This window comes from Acanthopagrus latus, unplaced genomic scaffold (assembly GCF_904848185.1).
Source record: "Acanthopagrus latus isolate v.2019 unplaced genomic scaffold, fAcaLat1.1, whole genome shotgun sequence".
NCBI lineage: Eukaryota > Metazoa > Chordata > Actinopteri > Spariformes > Sparidae > Acanthopagrus > Acanthopagrus latus.
The window spans coordinates 279464-293093 of record NW_023504064.1 but is presented as its reverse complement, the minus strand read 5'-3'; the positions used below and the strand labels follow the sequence as shown (position 1 = coordinate 293093).

At 44.3% G+C, this 13630-nt stretch overlaps 1 protein-coding gene across 3 annotated transcripts; it reads right to left on the bottom strand.

Annotated features, from left to right (window-relative positions):
- Positions 1 to 3547: 3547 nt before the first annotated feature.
- On the bottom strand, positions 3548 to 11299 carry LOC119016127. 3 transcript variants are annotated; one of them, XR_005073834.1, is made up of 3 exons: positions 4925 to 11299; positions 3923 to 4004; positions 3548 to 3836 (listed from the first exon to the last, which is right to left on the bottom strand). XR_005073834.1 is itself a non-coding variant. In XM_037092025.1 (2 exons), exons 1-2 carry the CDS (start codon positions 11148 to 11150, stop codon positions 5004 to 5006), a joined length of 5931 nt encoding a protein of 1976 aa, XP_036947920.1. In that variant the 5' UTR covers positions 11151 to 11299; the 3' UTR covers positions 4312 to 5003. The 3 variants fall into 3 exon arrangements, 2 of the variants coding, with proteins under 2 accessions (XP_036947920.1, XP_036947919.1); XM_037092025.1 differs by lacking the exons at positions 3548 to 3836; positions 3923 to 4004 and having other exon boundaries at positions 4312 to 10623; positions 10840 to 11299; XM_037092024.1 differs by lacking the exons at positions 3548 to 3836; positions 3923 to 4004 and having other exon boundaries at positions 4312 to 10747; positions 10856 to 11299.
- Between the last annotated feature and the right edge of the window lie 2331 nt (positions 11300 to 13630).

The following is a 13630-nucleotide window of genomic DNA, read 5'->3' as shown; positions in this document are numbered from 1 at the left end:
AGAGCTACTCTGGTCGGTCAGAGGCAGATAATTCAAAAACCGTGTATCCGACCGAAAAAGTGGACACATTGTGAGAGTGAAGACAAGTGTGCCTACAACTCTGGAAAATATCACTGTTATTGAGTGTAATTTGTGGCCGATATCGTCATAGAAAGAGAAAATTTCGGAGTTTTTTTTTTAGTCTCTCTCACTCTGTCAGTTGGTCTCCTGCACTCTGCTGCGCGAACATTCCGCCATACACACTCATTGAAAACCCTGAATTTTCCCGAAATCACTCATCATCGTTAAAGGGTCAGAGTTCAAATACTATACATCGTAGGAAAAAAGTTCAAATACAACATAAATAGACGAGACCTGTGCCTACGTTTTAAAGTTGGAATGGTGTTTCTAGGCGAAAGTATGCCCGAGCAGGAGATGTTTGAAAAACGTTGCAGATTTGCGACATTTTTGACCTCGTCCCATTCATTCCTTATGGGAAATTTTTCGCAGTTTTTCGCGTCTTACGACGCGAAAAATTCGAATTTCAAAAATCTGAATGATAGCATACCGAGTCAGATCGAGACGCACGTTTTGATATATTTTTTGTTTGGGTGCGACAAACGGTGCGAGACAAGTTAACTGCCAAAAAATCACGGGAGGATGAAAAATAATAATAATAACTAGACAATTCCCCGCCGGGGAATCGCGAGAGTGGGCTGTGCACTTTGCCCCGTGACGAAGAAACTATGAAAGCTAGAGCAAAAGTTGAATTCCACGTTGATAATTTGGACTTGTATCTACATTTTAAAGTTCGAATGGTGTTCCTAGGTCAATGTATGCCAGAGAGAGAGAGAGAGAGAGAGAGAGAGAGAGAGAGAGAGAGAGGCAGACAGACAGACAGATAGAGAGAGAGAGAGAGAGAGAGAGAGATATGTATAGACAGACAGATAGAGAGAGAGAGACAGATAGATAGAGAGAGAGAGAGAGAGACAGACAGACAGACAGAGACAGACAGACAGAGAGAGAGAAACAGACCGATATGGAGAGAGAGAGATAGAGAGAGAGAGAGAGATATGTATAGACAGACAGATAGAGAGAGAGAGACAGATAGATAGAGAGAGAGAGAGAGAGACAGACAGACAGACAGAGACAGACAGACAGAGAGAGAGAAACAGACCGATATGGAGAGAGAGAGATAGAGAGAGAGAGATAGACAGATAGAGAGAGACAGATAGAGAGAGAGACAGACAGACAGATAGAGATATATGTATAGACAGACAGATAGAGAGAGAGAGATAGAAAGATAGAGAGAGAGAGACAGAGAGAGAGAAGGACAGACAGAGAGAGAGAGCGAGAGAGAGAGAGAGAGAGACAGAGGCAGACAGACAGAGAGAGAGAGAGAAAGACAGAGCGATAGAGAGACAGGGAGAGACAGAGACAGACAGATAGAGAGAGAGAGAGACAGAAAGATAGAGAGAGAGAGGCAGACAGATACAGACAGACAGAGACAGACAGATAGAGAGAGAGAGACAGACAGATAGAGACAGACAGATAGAGAGAGATAGAGAGAGACAGATAGAGAGAGACAGACAGTCAGATAGAGAGAGAGAGAGGCAGACAGATAGAGACAGACAGATAAAGAGAGATATATGCATAGACAGACAGATAGAGAGAGAGAGACAGACAGACTGTCTGTGCTTGCCCAGCTGATCTCGGTTGCCACGGTGATCGTGCTGACCCCCCCACCCCGCTAACGGACTGGGGACAGCTGTTTTCTCAGCCCTTTCAGCCTCACATGCAGGACGTCAAACTGGTGCTATATATTCAAAACCATACATGATAGCACCAAAATTTTTTCACGATCAAGCCAGAAATGCCTTAAAGAACACGCTCACAAAGTTTCGTGGTCCTCGTGTCCGAAATGTGGTAACACGAGCGAGTTGAAAAAGGGTGCAGTTTCGAAAATCCTCTTCGCGATTAACATTGGAGTGAATGGAGGAAGTGAGAGCTACTCTGGTCGGTCAGAGGCAGATAATTCAAAAACCGTAAATCCGACCGAAAAAGCGGACACATTGTGAGAGAGAAGACAAGGGTGGCTAAAACTCTGGAAAATATCACTGTTTTTGAGCATAATTTGTGGCCGGGATCGTCACGGAAAGAGAAAATTTCTGAGTGTTTTTTTGAGGCTCTCTCACTCTGTCAGTTGGTCTCCTGCACTCTGCTGCGCGAACATTCCGCCATACACACTCATTGAAAACCCTGAATTTTCCCCAAATCACTCATCATCGTTAAAGGGTCAGAGTTCAAAAACTATACATCGTAGGAAAAAAGTTCAAATACAACTTAAATAGTCGAGACTTGTGCCTACGTTTTAAAGTTGGAATGGTGTTTCTAGGCGCACGTATGCCAGAGCAGGAGATGTTTGAATAACGTTGCAGATTTGCGACGTTTTTGACCCCGTCCCATTCATTCCTTATGGGAAATTTTTCGCAGTTTTTCGTGTCTTACGACGCGAAAAATTCGAATTTCAAAAATCTGAATGATAGCATACCGAGTCAGATCGAGACGCACGTTTTGATATATTTTTTGTTTGTGTGCGACAAACGGTGCGGGACTAGTTAGCTGCCAAAAACGAGCGGGAGGATGAAAAATATTACTAGACAATTCCCCGCCGGGGAATCGCGAGAGTGGGCTGTGCGCTTTGCCCCGGGTCGAAAAAACTATGAAAGCTACCAAAAAAGTTGAATCCCACATTGATAATTTGGACTTGTATCCACATTTTAAACTTCGAATGGTGTGTCCAGGTTAAAGTATGCCAGAGATGTCGATGTCTGAAAAACAAAGTTTCATTTTTTTTCACTCAGCCCCATTCACTGTCAATGGGAAATGAGGATTGTCAAAGGTATGATACTACAATGCAATGCTACAACGTGTTCATTTCACCACCTACCATTCATTCTCAGCGTCTTCATCTTTTCATTGTTAAAAACTAAAACTAAACTTGCAAATAATAATTCAACAGGCATACACCGACATCTTGTAACAGAGATGACATTTATTTCTCTCCAAAAAACAAGCACAGGAGGCCTTCTTCCTGGAGGTCTTCATCCTGAGTCTGAGAGTTGTTGTCTCTTCAGTGGAGAGTGAGACACGAATTAGTTCAAAATCATCGTGTGAACATTTGAAGAGAAAACAGTATCACTTCCCTTATTTTTGCTGCAGTCCTCTGGAGGTCTTCTTCCTGTAGTCTGTATACATTTTGCCAGATTGAAAAGACATAAATTAGTTACAGGTTCAAAAGACTGATGGAAACATTTGAAGTGAAAGTTGAGAATTAAAGGAAACATTACTTCCCTTATTGTTGCTGCAGTCCTCTGGAGGTCTTCTTCCTGTAGTCTGTATACATTTTGCCAGATTTAAAAGACATAAATTAGTTACAGGTTCAAAAGACTGATGGAAACATTTGAAGTGAAAGTTGAGAATTAAAGGAAACATTACTTCCCTTATTGTTGCTGCAGTCCTCTGGAGGTCTTCTTCTTGTAGTCTGTATACATTTAGCCAGATTTAAAAGGCATACATTAGTTACAGGTTCAGAAGACTGATGGAAACATTTGAAGTGAAAGTTGAGAATTAAAGGAAACATTACTTCCCTTATTGTTGCTGCAGTCCTCTGGAGGTCTTCTTCTTGTAGTCTGTATAAATTTTACCAGATTTAAAAGGCATAAATTAGTTACAGGTTCAAAAGACTGATGTAAACAATTTAAGTGAAAGCTGAGAATTTAATGAAATATTACTTCCCTTATTTTCTTCTGGGTTGTTGTCTTTGCTGGAGAGAGGGTCCTTCTCACTGGATCATCCTAGAAAGACAATGACATCATCGAGTTAAATCACTCAATGCAAGTCAATCACTTAAAAAACAAAAAACAAAAAGAGACATACTTACTTTGTTATGCACCTGGTTTGACATGCAGCTTGGTCTGCATCTCTCTGACACTCCTACACTACATTAGCTAAGATTAGCGTAGCTAATGTGGTGACAACAACCCAGCAGAAAAAAACAAAAAAACAAAAAAAAAACACACACAAAAAAAATTACAATACATGAATAATAAAAAAAAAAACCACATGATTCATTAAACATACATCCTTAAATTACATAATTACATGATCAATTATGTAAGCTTAGCTTAGCCAATGTAATTCTTACATGAGCTTAACTATTACATTGCAGCTTACATCATATCTTACACATGCCATTCTCATCTAAATAGATGAGAACATCATGAGTTAAGATTTTACAATGTCAATAAATACATGATAAATATATTAAAAAAATGTTTAAAGGCATTTACAAAATTATTAACTACAAAACATTTAACACACTGGCCCGGTCGCTCTCATCATCTCAAGAGATAATAAGAACATGAAAAAAGTTGCTGACCCCATTCTAAAATAAACAAATACATACATACACATTTACATTATACAATTAAACTATTTCCAGCCAAGACATGCCACTGCAACCACATACATATGAAAAACAATTACATAAGACTAAAACACAGTAAAAGACTAAACAAGACCAAATAGTGAAATAAATGACATCAATCACTAGTGAGCAAATCTCCGAGTGCAAATGAAGCAAGCCCCCTGGTACCTGCCTAACTCCAAACTAAACCTAACTATCTTCTGAGACGTGCTGGGCTCGAGGCTTCTTTAAAGCAAAACTTCAGTAAACCTCAGCCAAATGACCAAGGCCCTGAAATGCTCGCCCCCACCAGAGAAACATGTCTCCACCCAGGATTGCCTCGAAAATAAAAAAGGCAAAATAACAAATAGTACACCGACGGAAGGACAGATTGCTCTGCCCAGCTGGCACACTCCCTAACTAACCAGGGAGATCAACCACAAACTGAAATCAGAAACACTCGGATGCTATACTCACCCGGAGAGGACCACAGCTCCTGGTACGCTGTAAAAACGTGGCACAACAGGTCTTGGATGTAACAGCTGGAGATAAGTCTTTACTCAGTCAAAATACAATAAACCGGACTGTGGTAACTGTAATATGTTTGGAGAACACCTGATTGAAGACATTTATCAGGATGTGAAATGTAAATGTGATCAATCAGTGTGTTCTTTTCGGTTGTCGAATTTGCTACTAATTGAGTGTAACCTCTGGACTGAAACAAATCTTTGATACTTTTTTTTCCCTTGGAAAGGTGGTCCTCATTAAAATCGCCACAAACAATGATGGGCTGGTGATTTAACATGTCCAATGAGTCCAAGAGGTTTTTCAAGTTTTGGAGAAAGATTCCCAGTTGAAAACTTGGCGGTTTGTACACAGTCGCTATTAGCACTTTGACTGGAGCCTCAATTTTAAGGACAACAAACTCCAAATCAGTGACCTGTTGCATGTACCTGCGAGGCTCTGCTTGCACAGTGTCTCTACAGTACATCGCAACTCCACCTCCCTCTTTTTTGGCCATGTTCACACAGCTGTTGTAAGACAGCTGTCTGCTACGTGTGAACATGGTGTACCCCTCCAATTGAAAAATTTCAGCTACAGAGGACCCTGACAAATGTGTCTCTGTAAGGCAAAGCACATCTGCTTGTTGGAGCTCGTGATGTGCTTTCAGGTCCACCATGTGACATGGCAGACCCTGCGTGTTGTGGTGGACAATTGTCAAAACCTTTGGCGTTTGTTGTATAGATTTCAAAAACGTTAACAATGGTCTACAGCTCTGGAAAGATGCATGAGGCATACTTTCCAGGGCTGTCTTGATCTTGGGGTCAGCATAAATTTTTTTCTCATCAAAGTCAAGGATGGTGAGACCTTGAAGCGAGGTTGTGCGGCTGAGCGCAACGTACGCCATACCAGGTTCAAAAACACGCTTCAGACACACAACCGCCGACGGCATGGTCATTCCTTGAACTTTGTGGGCCGTACAAGCAAAAGCTAATTTCATGGGGAACTGCCGGCGAACAACCCCTTTCTTGTTACTTAGGTTCTCCTCAGATCTTTCGATGTACACGGAGTCATCTGAGGGACCTAAGATTTTTTTGCGGTATCTCTGTCCTGCTGTAGGATTGTCCAGCAGGAGTCCAATCATCTTCACGCCTTCCGGTTCTCTAATTACAATGTTAGAAATGGTTCCAAATGTACCGTTAACAAGGCCGTCTTCCACATCTAAATTTCGGATCAACATAACGCGTACTCCTTGAGCAGCCATTATGTTGTCGGGCAAATCTCGCTTGTGTCCTTTAATTTCCCCAGACACAAACGTCATGCAGCCAGTTCTGGGGTCTTTACGAAAATCACGAGCTGCAACGGCAATCGCATCCCTGTAGGAAGCAGTTACGATGTCGGCGTTGTGACGGTCTACTTCTTTGTTTGTGGCGTAGATGTGTAGACTCAGGGCTGGGCAATGCTGATTATCAGCCACTGCCTGTGTAAGCAAGAGCCTGTCTTCATCTAACAAAGAATCTTCCTTTTGCTTCACCCTGAGACGGTTCAAGAGTTCAGCAAAAGCTCGATCTTCTTTCTGTCGCATGATCTCTGTCAGGGTGACCATTTTGAAGTTATCCTTCCAGAGATCAAACTCAGTCTCCTCGTACACACACAGTGGCTTGGCTTTACCAAGGGGCGGCAGCTGATAAAAGTCACCTACAGCAAGGACAGACATGCCTCCAAATGGCTTCCGATTACCCCTGATCTGCTGAAATCGCCAATGCACGTAGGCAAATAGCTCTTTAGAGACCATGGATACCTCATCGATGATGAGAATCTCAGCGTTCGCCAGTGTTGCTCTGACTTCGTCGAGTGCATTCCCAAGACCTTGATAAGGTGGCTTCAAGGACCTTGGTAATTTGAGAATGGAGTGCAACGTGTTGCCTGATATGTTAAATGCTGCTGTACCTGTGAACGCGGTCAGCAGCACTGCGGGTTGGGACATGTCTGCGTGGTCCCGAAATCTCGGGAGCTCGCGCAGAATTCTCGTTGCCTCGTGGTGAATGCACTTAATCACATGCGATTTGCCACATCCAGCCCCTCCCGACAGGAAGTAATAAAATGGTTCTGGATTGTGGCCCCAGACTAGTTCAAAGCACCACTGTCGAACACTGTAGAAAACGGAAGCCTGAGTTTCGTTCAGACTTTGGTACATTTTCCTAACAAAGTCTGGACTCAACGCTGGAGCATCTATTCTAGGCATAGAGCTCCCCTTATCCGTCTTAGTGCCGAATTCTGGGACATCTTCACCGTTTTGCTCCTGATCGCGAGGTTCACATTCAGCCAGGCACTCCAGCCGGTCAACTTCAACTTCCGGCGCAAAAGAGTTCCAAGCATTCACGAGAGGACCGCACACCTGAAGCTGTTGAAACGCAGCTTCCATGTTTTTTCCTTGGCCCTCATAACGTTTTTTGTTGTGCCTCACTATTTCCTCTACTCTCATACCCCACTTGTCGCTACACTTATAAAACTCTTCATAAGTGGGGTACGCTTCATCTCTCAGATCGGCGTCGGATCGATGTGGGAGATAAAGTTTCAGCAATCTTCTATAAAACTTCTCTGGAGTTTTTTCCTCAGAGAAGCGAGTAAATCTAATGATTGCTGGTTTTCCTACGGTTCTCTTTAGAATAAATCCTTCATCGTTCAACAATGGAAGGGCATTCGGGCTTTCCGTTTGCCGGCCGTAGACTACCCTGTAGTCTGACGCGAACTCGGCCAGGCACATACGTTCAAACTCTCGAGTGAGAGGTCTGTTGACGTATTTTTCAGGCAACCCCGACATCCATACATCCACTGATCCGGGTTCCATTCTTTCCAGTCTACTCATAGGGTGACTCATTTTCAGACCTTCCTCGTCAGTCTGAATAAACACCACGGATCGGGAGCACTTCTTGAGGCGTAAGCTGCAGGTACGGGCTACAGCCTCTTGAGCGCTGACCTCTCTGTGTTTAGAGTAGGCCTGCATAATTTGTTTCATTTCGTCGTGCTTGTTAACATCAGATGTCTTTACATCCTTGATGACGTTCTTAAGGAATTCCGTCATCTCGTGCTCCGGTTTCGCTACATATGACATCATGTACATGATGCAGCTGTAATCGTCTATGACGTACTGGATGTCCATGTTTGCGTTCCACGCTCTAAGCAAATCAGGATTGTAGGCATTAACCCAACAATCATTTGGATGGCGCCTCAGCATCACGACATGGGTGTTTGCCAGGCGCTGCGCGGCGGCAAAGTATTGCTCGTAAGTTAAGTTGCACTGGCAAAGCAAGTCTGTCAAACTGCTGAACGAAGCGCCTGGATCCATAAGCAGATCTCTAACTGGTTGGAGCGTTTGTTTAGCCAATTTTTGCATTTCTGCGAGGGCCCTTTTCTGCTCCTCTATTTGCGCTTCAAAGTCTGCATCATCTTGATCCTCTTTTTGGTAGCAATTAATAGTGGGGGGCCTGGTGATGAATGTTTTATCCATCGGTAGTTTTGGAAAGCCGAACCTGCAGGCTACATTTCCCTTCTTACAGGACTTTGAATGTTTCCTGCTGTGCACCTGAACCTCTGACACTATTTTGTGGAGTTCCGGATCTGTGTCAGGGTCGGGCATTTTGCAACTAATGTATCTATCTATAAATTCCATGATGTGACTATCGGGGTCCTCTTCAAATTTAGGTGAATCTTTTATCCAAATGAGCATGTGGATGTGCGGGCTTCCCCTGGCTTGGAACTCAACGCGATAAAAATAATCTTCCACTTCACCAATCGGCTGTGAAGGAGAGAGGATGAGATTCGTCATGAGAGCCTCTACTCTCTTTTCAAACATGCGCATTACTGTGATGGGGTTACTTCTCAGAATGTCACATTTTGATTTCCAATCCAAATCTGAAAACAGCCCCTGTTCACCTTGCTGAGCTTTGATGGCCTCTATGAACTCAGGCCATCTCATCTCAGCAGCGGAAAATGTGGCAAAAAATGTTGGTTTTCCAATTTGACGAACCATGGCGTGCACATCTTTAAGCGTTTTATTCCAATAGGCTGGAGTGCCTCTAAGAGGCTGCATGAACCTGGTTGCATCTTGGCTCATGATGAGCCGTTCTACCTCATCCTTGTCCTGGAGCATGACATTGTTAATCCTTCTGCCGTCTTTGGTTTTCGACTTTCCTTTGCGCATTTGTATAGACATACTATTTGTCGCGAGGTGAGTCTCTGTAACAAACTGCGCAAAGAAAAGATAACTCTGGTCACTTGCAAAACGCGTATCTGCAGCAAAGAGCCTAGAATTAAAGTAGAGGCTCGGGGACAGGGAGACGGTTCTAGCTTCATCTAATGTGTTCTCTCCTGTCGGAAATTGTACAGGAAAAGCCATGGCCTCTAACTTTGGTATGGTGAAAAAACCAACCGGTTTGTTGCCTTGCGCGGGTGCAACACTAAATACTCCATCGCCATATGAAAGGATTTCCTGTGCAATGTCGGGGGGCTGCATGCAAGTGTCCAGGGAGAGGCCTGGTCTCAGCTCCTCCTGTTCTTCCTCATCTGCCTCCAACTGTCCTGGCTCGTTTTGACTTTTAAAAATTTCCTCTAAATCGACATCCCGATCTTCTTCTGGGATGCTGGGCTCCTCTTCTTGTCTGAGCTCCTCTTCTTCGATGGGCTCCTCTTCTTCGAGCAGACAGTCAAAAGTTGCAGTCTCATCGATAAACACGTCTTTATATTCTGAATGTGTCTCTTTCAATTTCGCAAGGCCAGCTAGCACATTCTTCATATTAACGTTGTAAAAGTGCTGGTAACCTTTGTATTTAATGTGCCTTTTCAATTTCACTTGAAGCAGCTGCGCTTCTGCTCTGGGCCTTGGGAGACTGTTGACGGTCGCTTCCACCTCTGATGGAACGCACACAACAGCTCCGTGGACTGCTCTCTGTTGGCCTTTTGGCAGAGCAACAATTTTTGCAAATGGCAAGATTTTTGCAATCAGCTGCCTCTCAAGCACATTAAGTGCAGCCAATTCTGGGGGGATGGGCGCCAACTCCAAATTGTTTATGACTGCCATGGGTGGTATGCATCCTCTGCTAAGGTGGCTGTCGCAGGTGTAGCATATCCACTCATGCAGTCTTTCATGTGGCACAGAGCAAGGGGTAGAGCAGTCACTGTCACAAAAGTGAACATAGTTTCCTGTCAAGCATGCTGCTGCGACTTTTGCGTGTTTACAATATTTTTGTCTTTTGCATTCTTTGACCTGATTAGGAAACATGGTTCTGTTACAAACGGTACAAATGTATGTGGGTCCATGTCTAATGGACTCACGAAAGACAGCTATGGCTGCTTCCATCACCGGATCAATCAGGGGCTTGGGGCGGTGTGGCACAATTTGTCTGTATTTTCTCCTGATTCTAAGCGCTCTCTGCATCTTGTAAAATATGCTAAAGGCAGCATTTGTGGCCAATTTGGTTCCTCTCCGCTGGTTACAACGTTGATTAAAACGACGTCTAAATTCCGGATCACTGTGATATCTGAGATTGAAATCTTGCTTTTTCTTTTGGCTATAGCTTTGATCCGTGTTGTATCTCTGAGACATGACAAATTTTTGTCTGCTCTGAAACACTGTATCTGACTGATATCTATCTCTACAGTGTTTGTTTTGTCTGGTGCGGAAAGTGGCATCTTCCTGGTATCTATCTCTACAGTGTTTGTTTTGTCTGGTGCGGAACGTGGCATCTTCCTGGTATCTATCTCTACAGTGTTTGTTTTGTCTGGTGCGGAACGTGGCATCTTCCTGGTATCTATCTCTACAGTGTTTGTTTTGTCTGGTGCGGAACGTGGCATCTTGCTTGTATCTATCTCTACAGTGTTTGTTTTGTCTGGTGCGGAACGTGGCATCCTCCTTGTATTTCTTTGTAATGTAAGTCTTCCGTTGTCTCCTGAAAGTAGCATTTTCCCTGTATCTTCTGATGAGTTCTTCCTTCTTCTTATCTTGAACATTTTCATAGTAACATTTGAAGGAAAGTAATCGCTGATTCTGATGGAGACTGTCTTGGGCATATCTTCTTCTTTGTGCTTGGAGTTTCTTTCTTCTAAATTCTGGACAGCTGCTGTACTTTTTCCTTTCATATTCGATTTTTTTCCTTTTTTCTTCACCAGACAGTAATGTGTGTTTTTTGCTGGCATGACGCATCGCTCTTCGTCGCTGTTGCTTTGGCAACTTTGTGAAAAGTTTTGCTGCTGGTGGTGGTGCAGGAGCCGTCTTGAGGACGCGCTCTGCTGCTGGTGGTGGTGCAGGAGCCGTCTTGAGGACGCGCTCTGCTGCTGGTGGTGGTGCAGGAGCCGTCTTGAGGACGCGCTCTGCTGCTGGTGGTGGTGCAGGAGCCGTCTTGAGGACGCGCTCTGCTGCTGGTGGTGGTGCAGGAGCCGTCTTGAGGACGCGCTCTGCTGCTGGTGGTGGTGCAGGAGCCGTCTTGAGGACGCGCTCTGCTGCTGCTGGTGCAGGAGCCGTCTTGAGGACGCGCTCTGCTGCTGCTGGTGCAGGAGCCGTGTTGAGGACGCGCTCTGCTGCTGCTGGGCGTGGGAGAGCTGTCCTGGATACACTGTGTGCCAGAGATGCCTGAGGGCATTCTCTTGAACCAATGGCTTCGAATGACACCGGCACAAACTCATAACTGGCAGAATGGCCGCGATTTGCAAAGAGTCTGTGCAGGTGTTCAGCCAAGTCACTGATCTCCGAGAAGGTCTTCATAATTGCAGTGCCGTGGGGGTGAGGTAAGCCCATCACATTTCTTGAGTGTGAATCAAACACACCATACCTGCCCGAACGGTCACGGAAAACTGCAATACACTCTGGACTTACTATGACTAAAGCCAGATTAACGTCACCTGACAGACACTCTAATTGTGTGGCAAGGGGCAGATACCAAGCCTGGCTTCCACTGGCTTTCACAAGTCCACACCTGATTTCAGGCATGTGGACATTACACATATCTGTGTCAGTCAGGACTTGTTTGGGCAGTTCTTCCACAGCGAGATGGTCACTGTGGAATCTTTTTTCCCGGATCAGCTGTTGTTTTACACCTACATAAAGTGAATCTCCCTTTGCCAGCACTCTATCAAGGGCAGCAGTGTTAAACTCACAGCCCTCGTTCAGATAAGCCAGAAAAGTCAGGGACATGCAGGTACACTGGTGGTTCCTGGAGAACTTCCTGTACCTCATGTCACTCTGACTATGACTAGCCCTAATACTAGCACTAATTGGCACCTGAAATATAAGACAAATTATAATCATTATCATAAAGGACTACTTATTAGCATAACCGTGAGCATAGTAAGGCTGACAATCTTACACATTACTTGACTTGAACACATCAACACAGATTATTCCATTTTTCAAATTTAAATGTTTTGAGACCATCGTCAACCTTTGTCATCTTGACCAAAGTCTGAAGGAGGCTTTAAAGGACCTTTAAATCTCACACATCCCTTGCTACTACTTGTACTTGTGTCACACCTTTTACACATGAAAACATTAATATTCAAATTTATACTACAATGGCAGTGTATTAAAACATGTCGCTTACACTTTTCATCACTTACATCACCACACTTTCCCTTGAACAAACACTTGTTCACGCCCACAATAAACCTGAATGTAAATGTCTTTACCTCTTTGGAAGGCGAATGAGAGGTGGAGAGCCCATCATCGATGATCCAGGGCCAGCAGGTCGATGAAGGTGTCCAGGCAGTCTGTGATAAGTCATAACACCAGTTAATATTTGGACATGAGGCAACACAATGCAGCAAGTTGATACAAGTTTTCCAAATGTATTTCAATTACTCACTGACATTTGTGAACTGCAGAGAAAGATATGGATATCAGAGATGTTAAATGAAGCAGTTCAATGCAGTTACAGCTGATTTTACAATAAGCGTTCTGTGTGTGTCAGTTGTGGAAGTAATACCTTAGTTGGGCGAGGAGAGTGATAGGCTGCAGCTTTAATGGTCTGGGACAGTCCAGCCGGTGAAGGGGTCTTCAGCCTGGCCATCTGAAAACAAATACCAACAATTCAGTAAAATGAAGACTTTGATGACATTATGAACTTTATTCAATAGAAATAATCTTTACCTTCGCAACCGGTGAACAGCAGGGGGTCGCCGGATCACCCAAACTACAGGACAACCTGACTGGAGGGGATCCAACCAGCTGCTGACACATGAGAACAAATATGTTAAACTTCACGCGTCTCAGTGAACACAATGTGTATTCTGAGTGAGATTGTGTCTTGTGTCAGAGAGTAACATACGTTGGTCACTGAAGTTTGGGTGCGGGGGGGTGTTCCATCCGTGGTCCTGGACCGAGGAACCGGGCTGGAGGGGCCGTCGTCCTCCAGTCTCCGTGACAGCCTGGCTGGAGGGGATCCAACCTGCTGTTGACAGATGAGAACAAATATGTTAAAATTCAGACAGAGTGGACAATGTAGTTATGTCTCCATGAAGACACCATTTCAACTGTAAACATTGACTATGTGCGTCAGTTGTGTAACATACGTTGTTCACAGGAGACTGGTGGCGGGGGGGGCGTCTCTCCGTGGTCCTATGACGCCTGGCTGCCACTGGGGAGGCCACCTGCACCGTCAAATAAAACATAGAACCAGTGACTGAAGGGAC

Excerpts from the sequence above, each read along its gene's own strand:
- LOC119016127 (XM_037092024.1), bottom strand. The coding sequence starts at position 11,150 with ATGCGTCATGCCAGCAAAAAACACACATTACTGTCTGGTGAAGAAAAA. Across the intron at positions 10,748-10,855 it reads TACAAAGAAATACAAGGAGG|ATGCCACGTTCCGCACCAGA; the intron begins ATGCCACGTTCC and ends GATACCAGGAAG.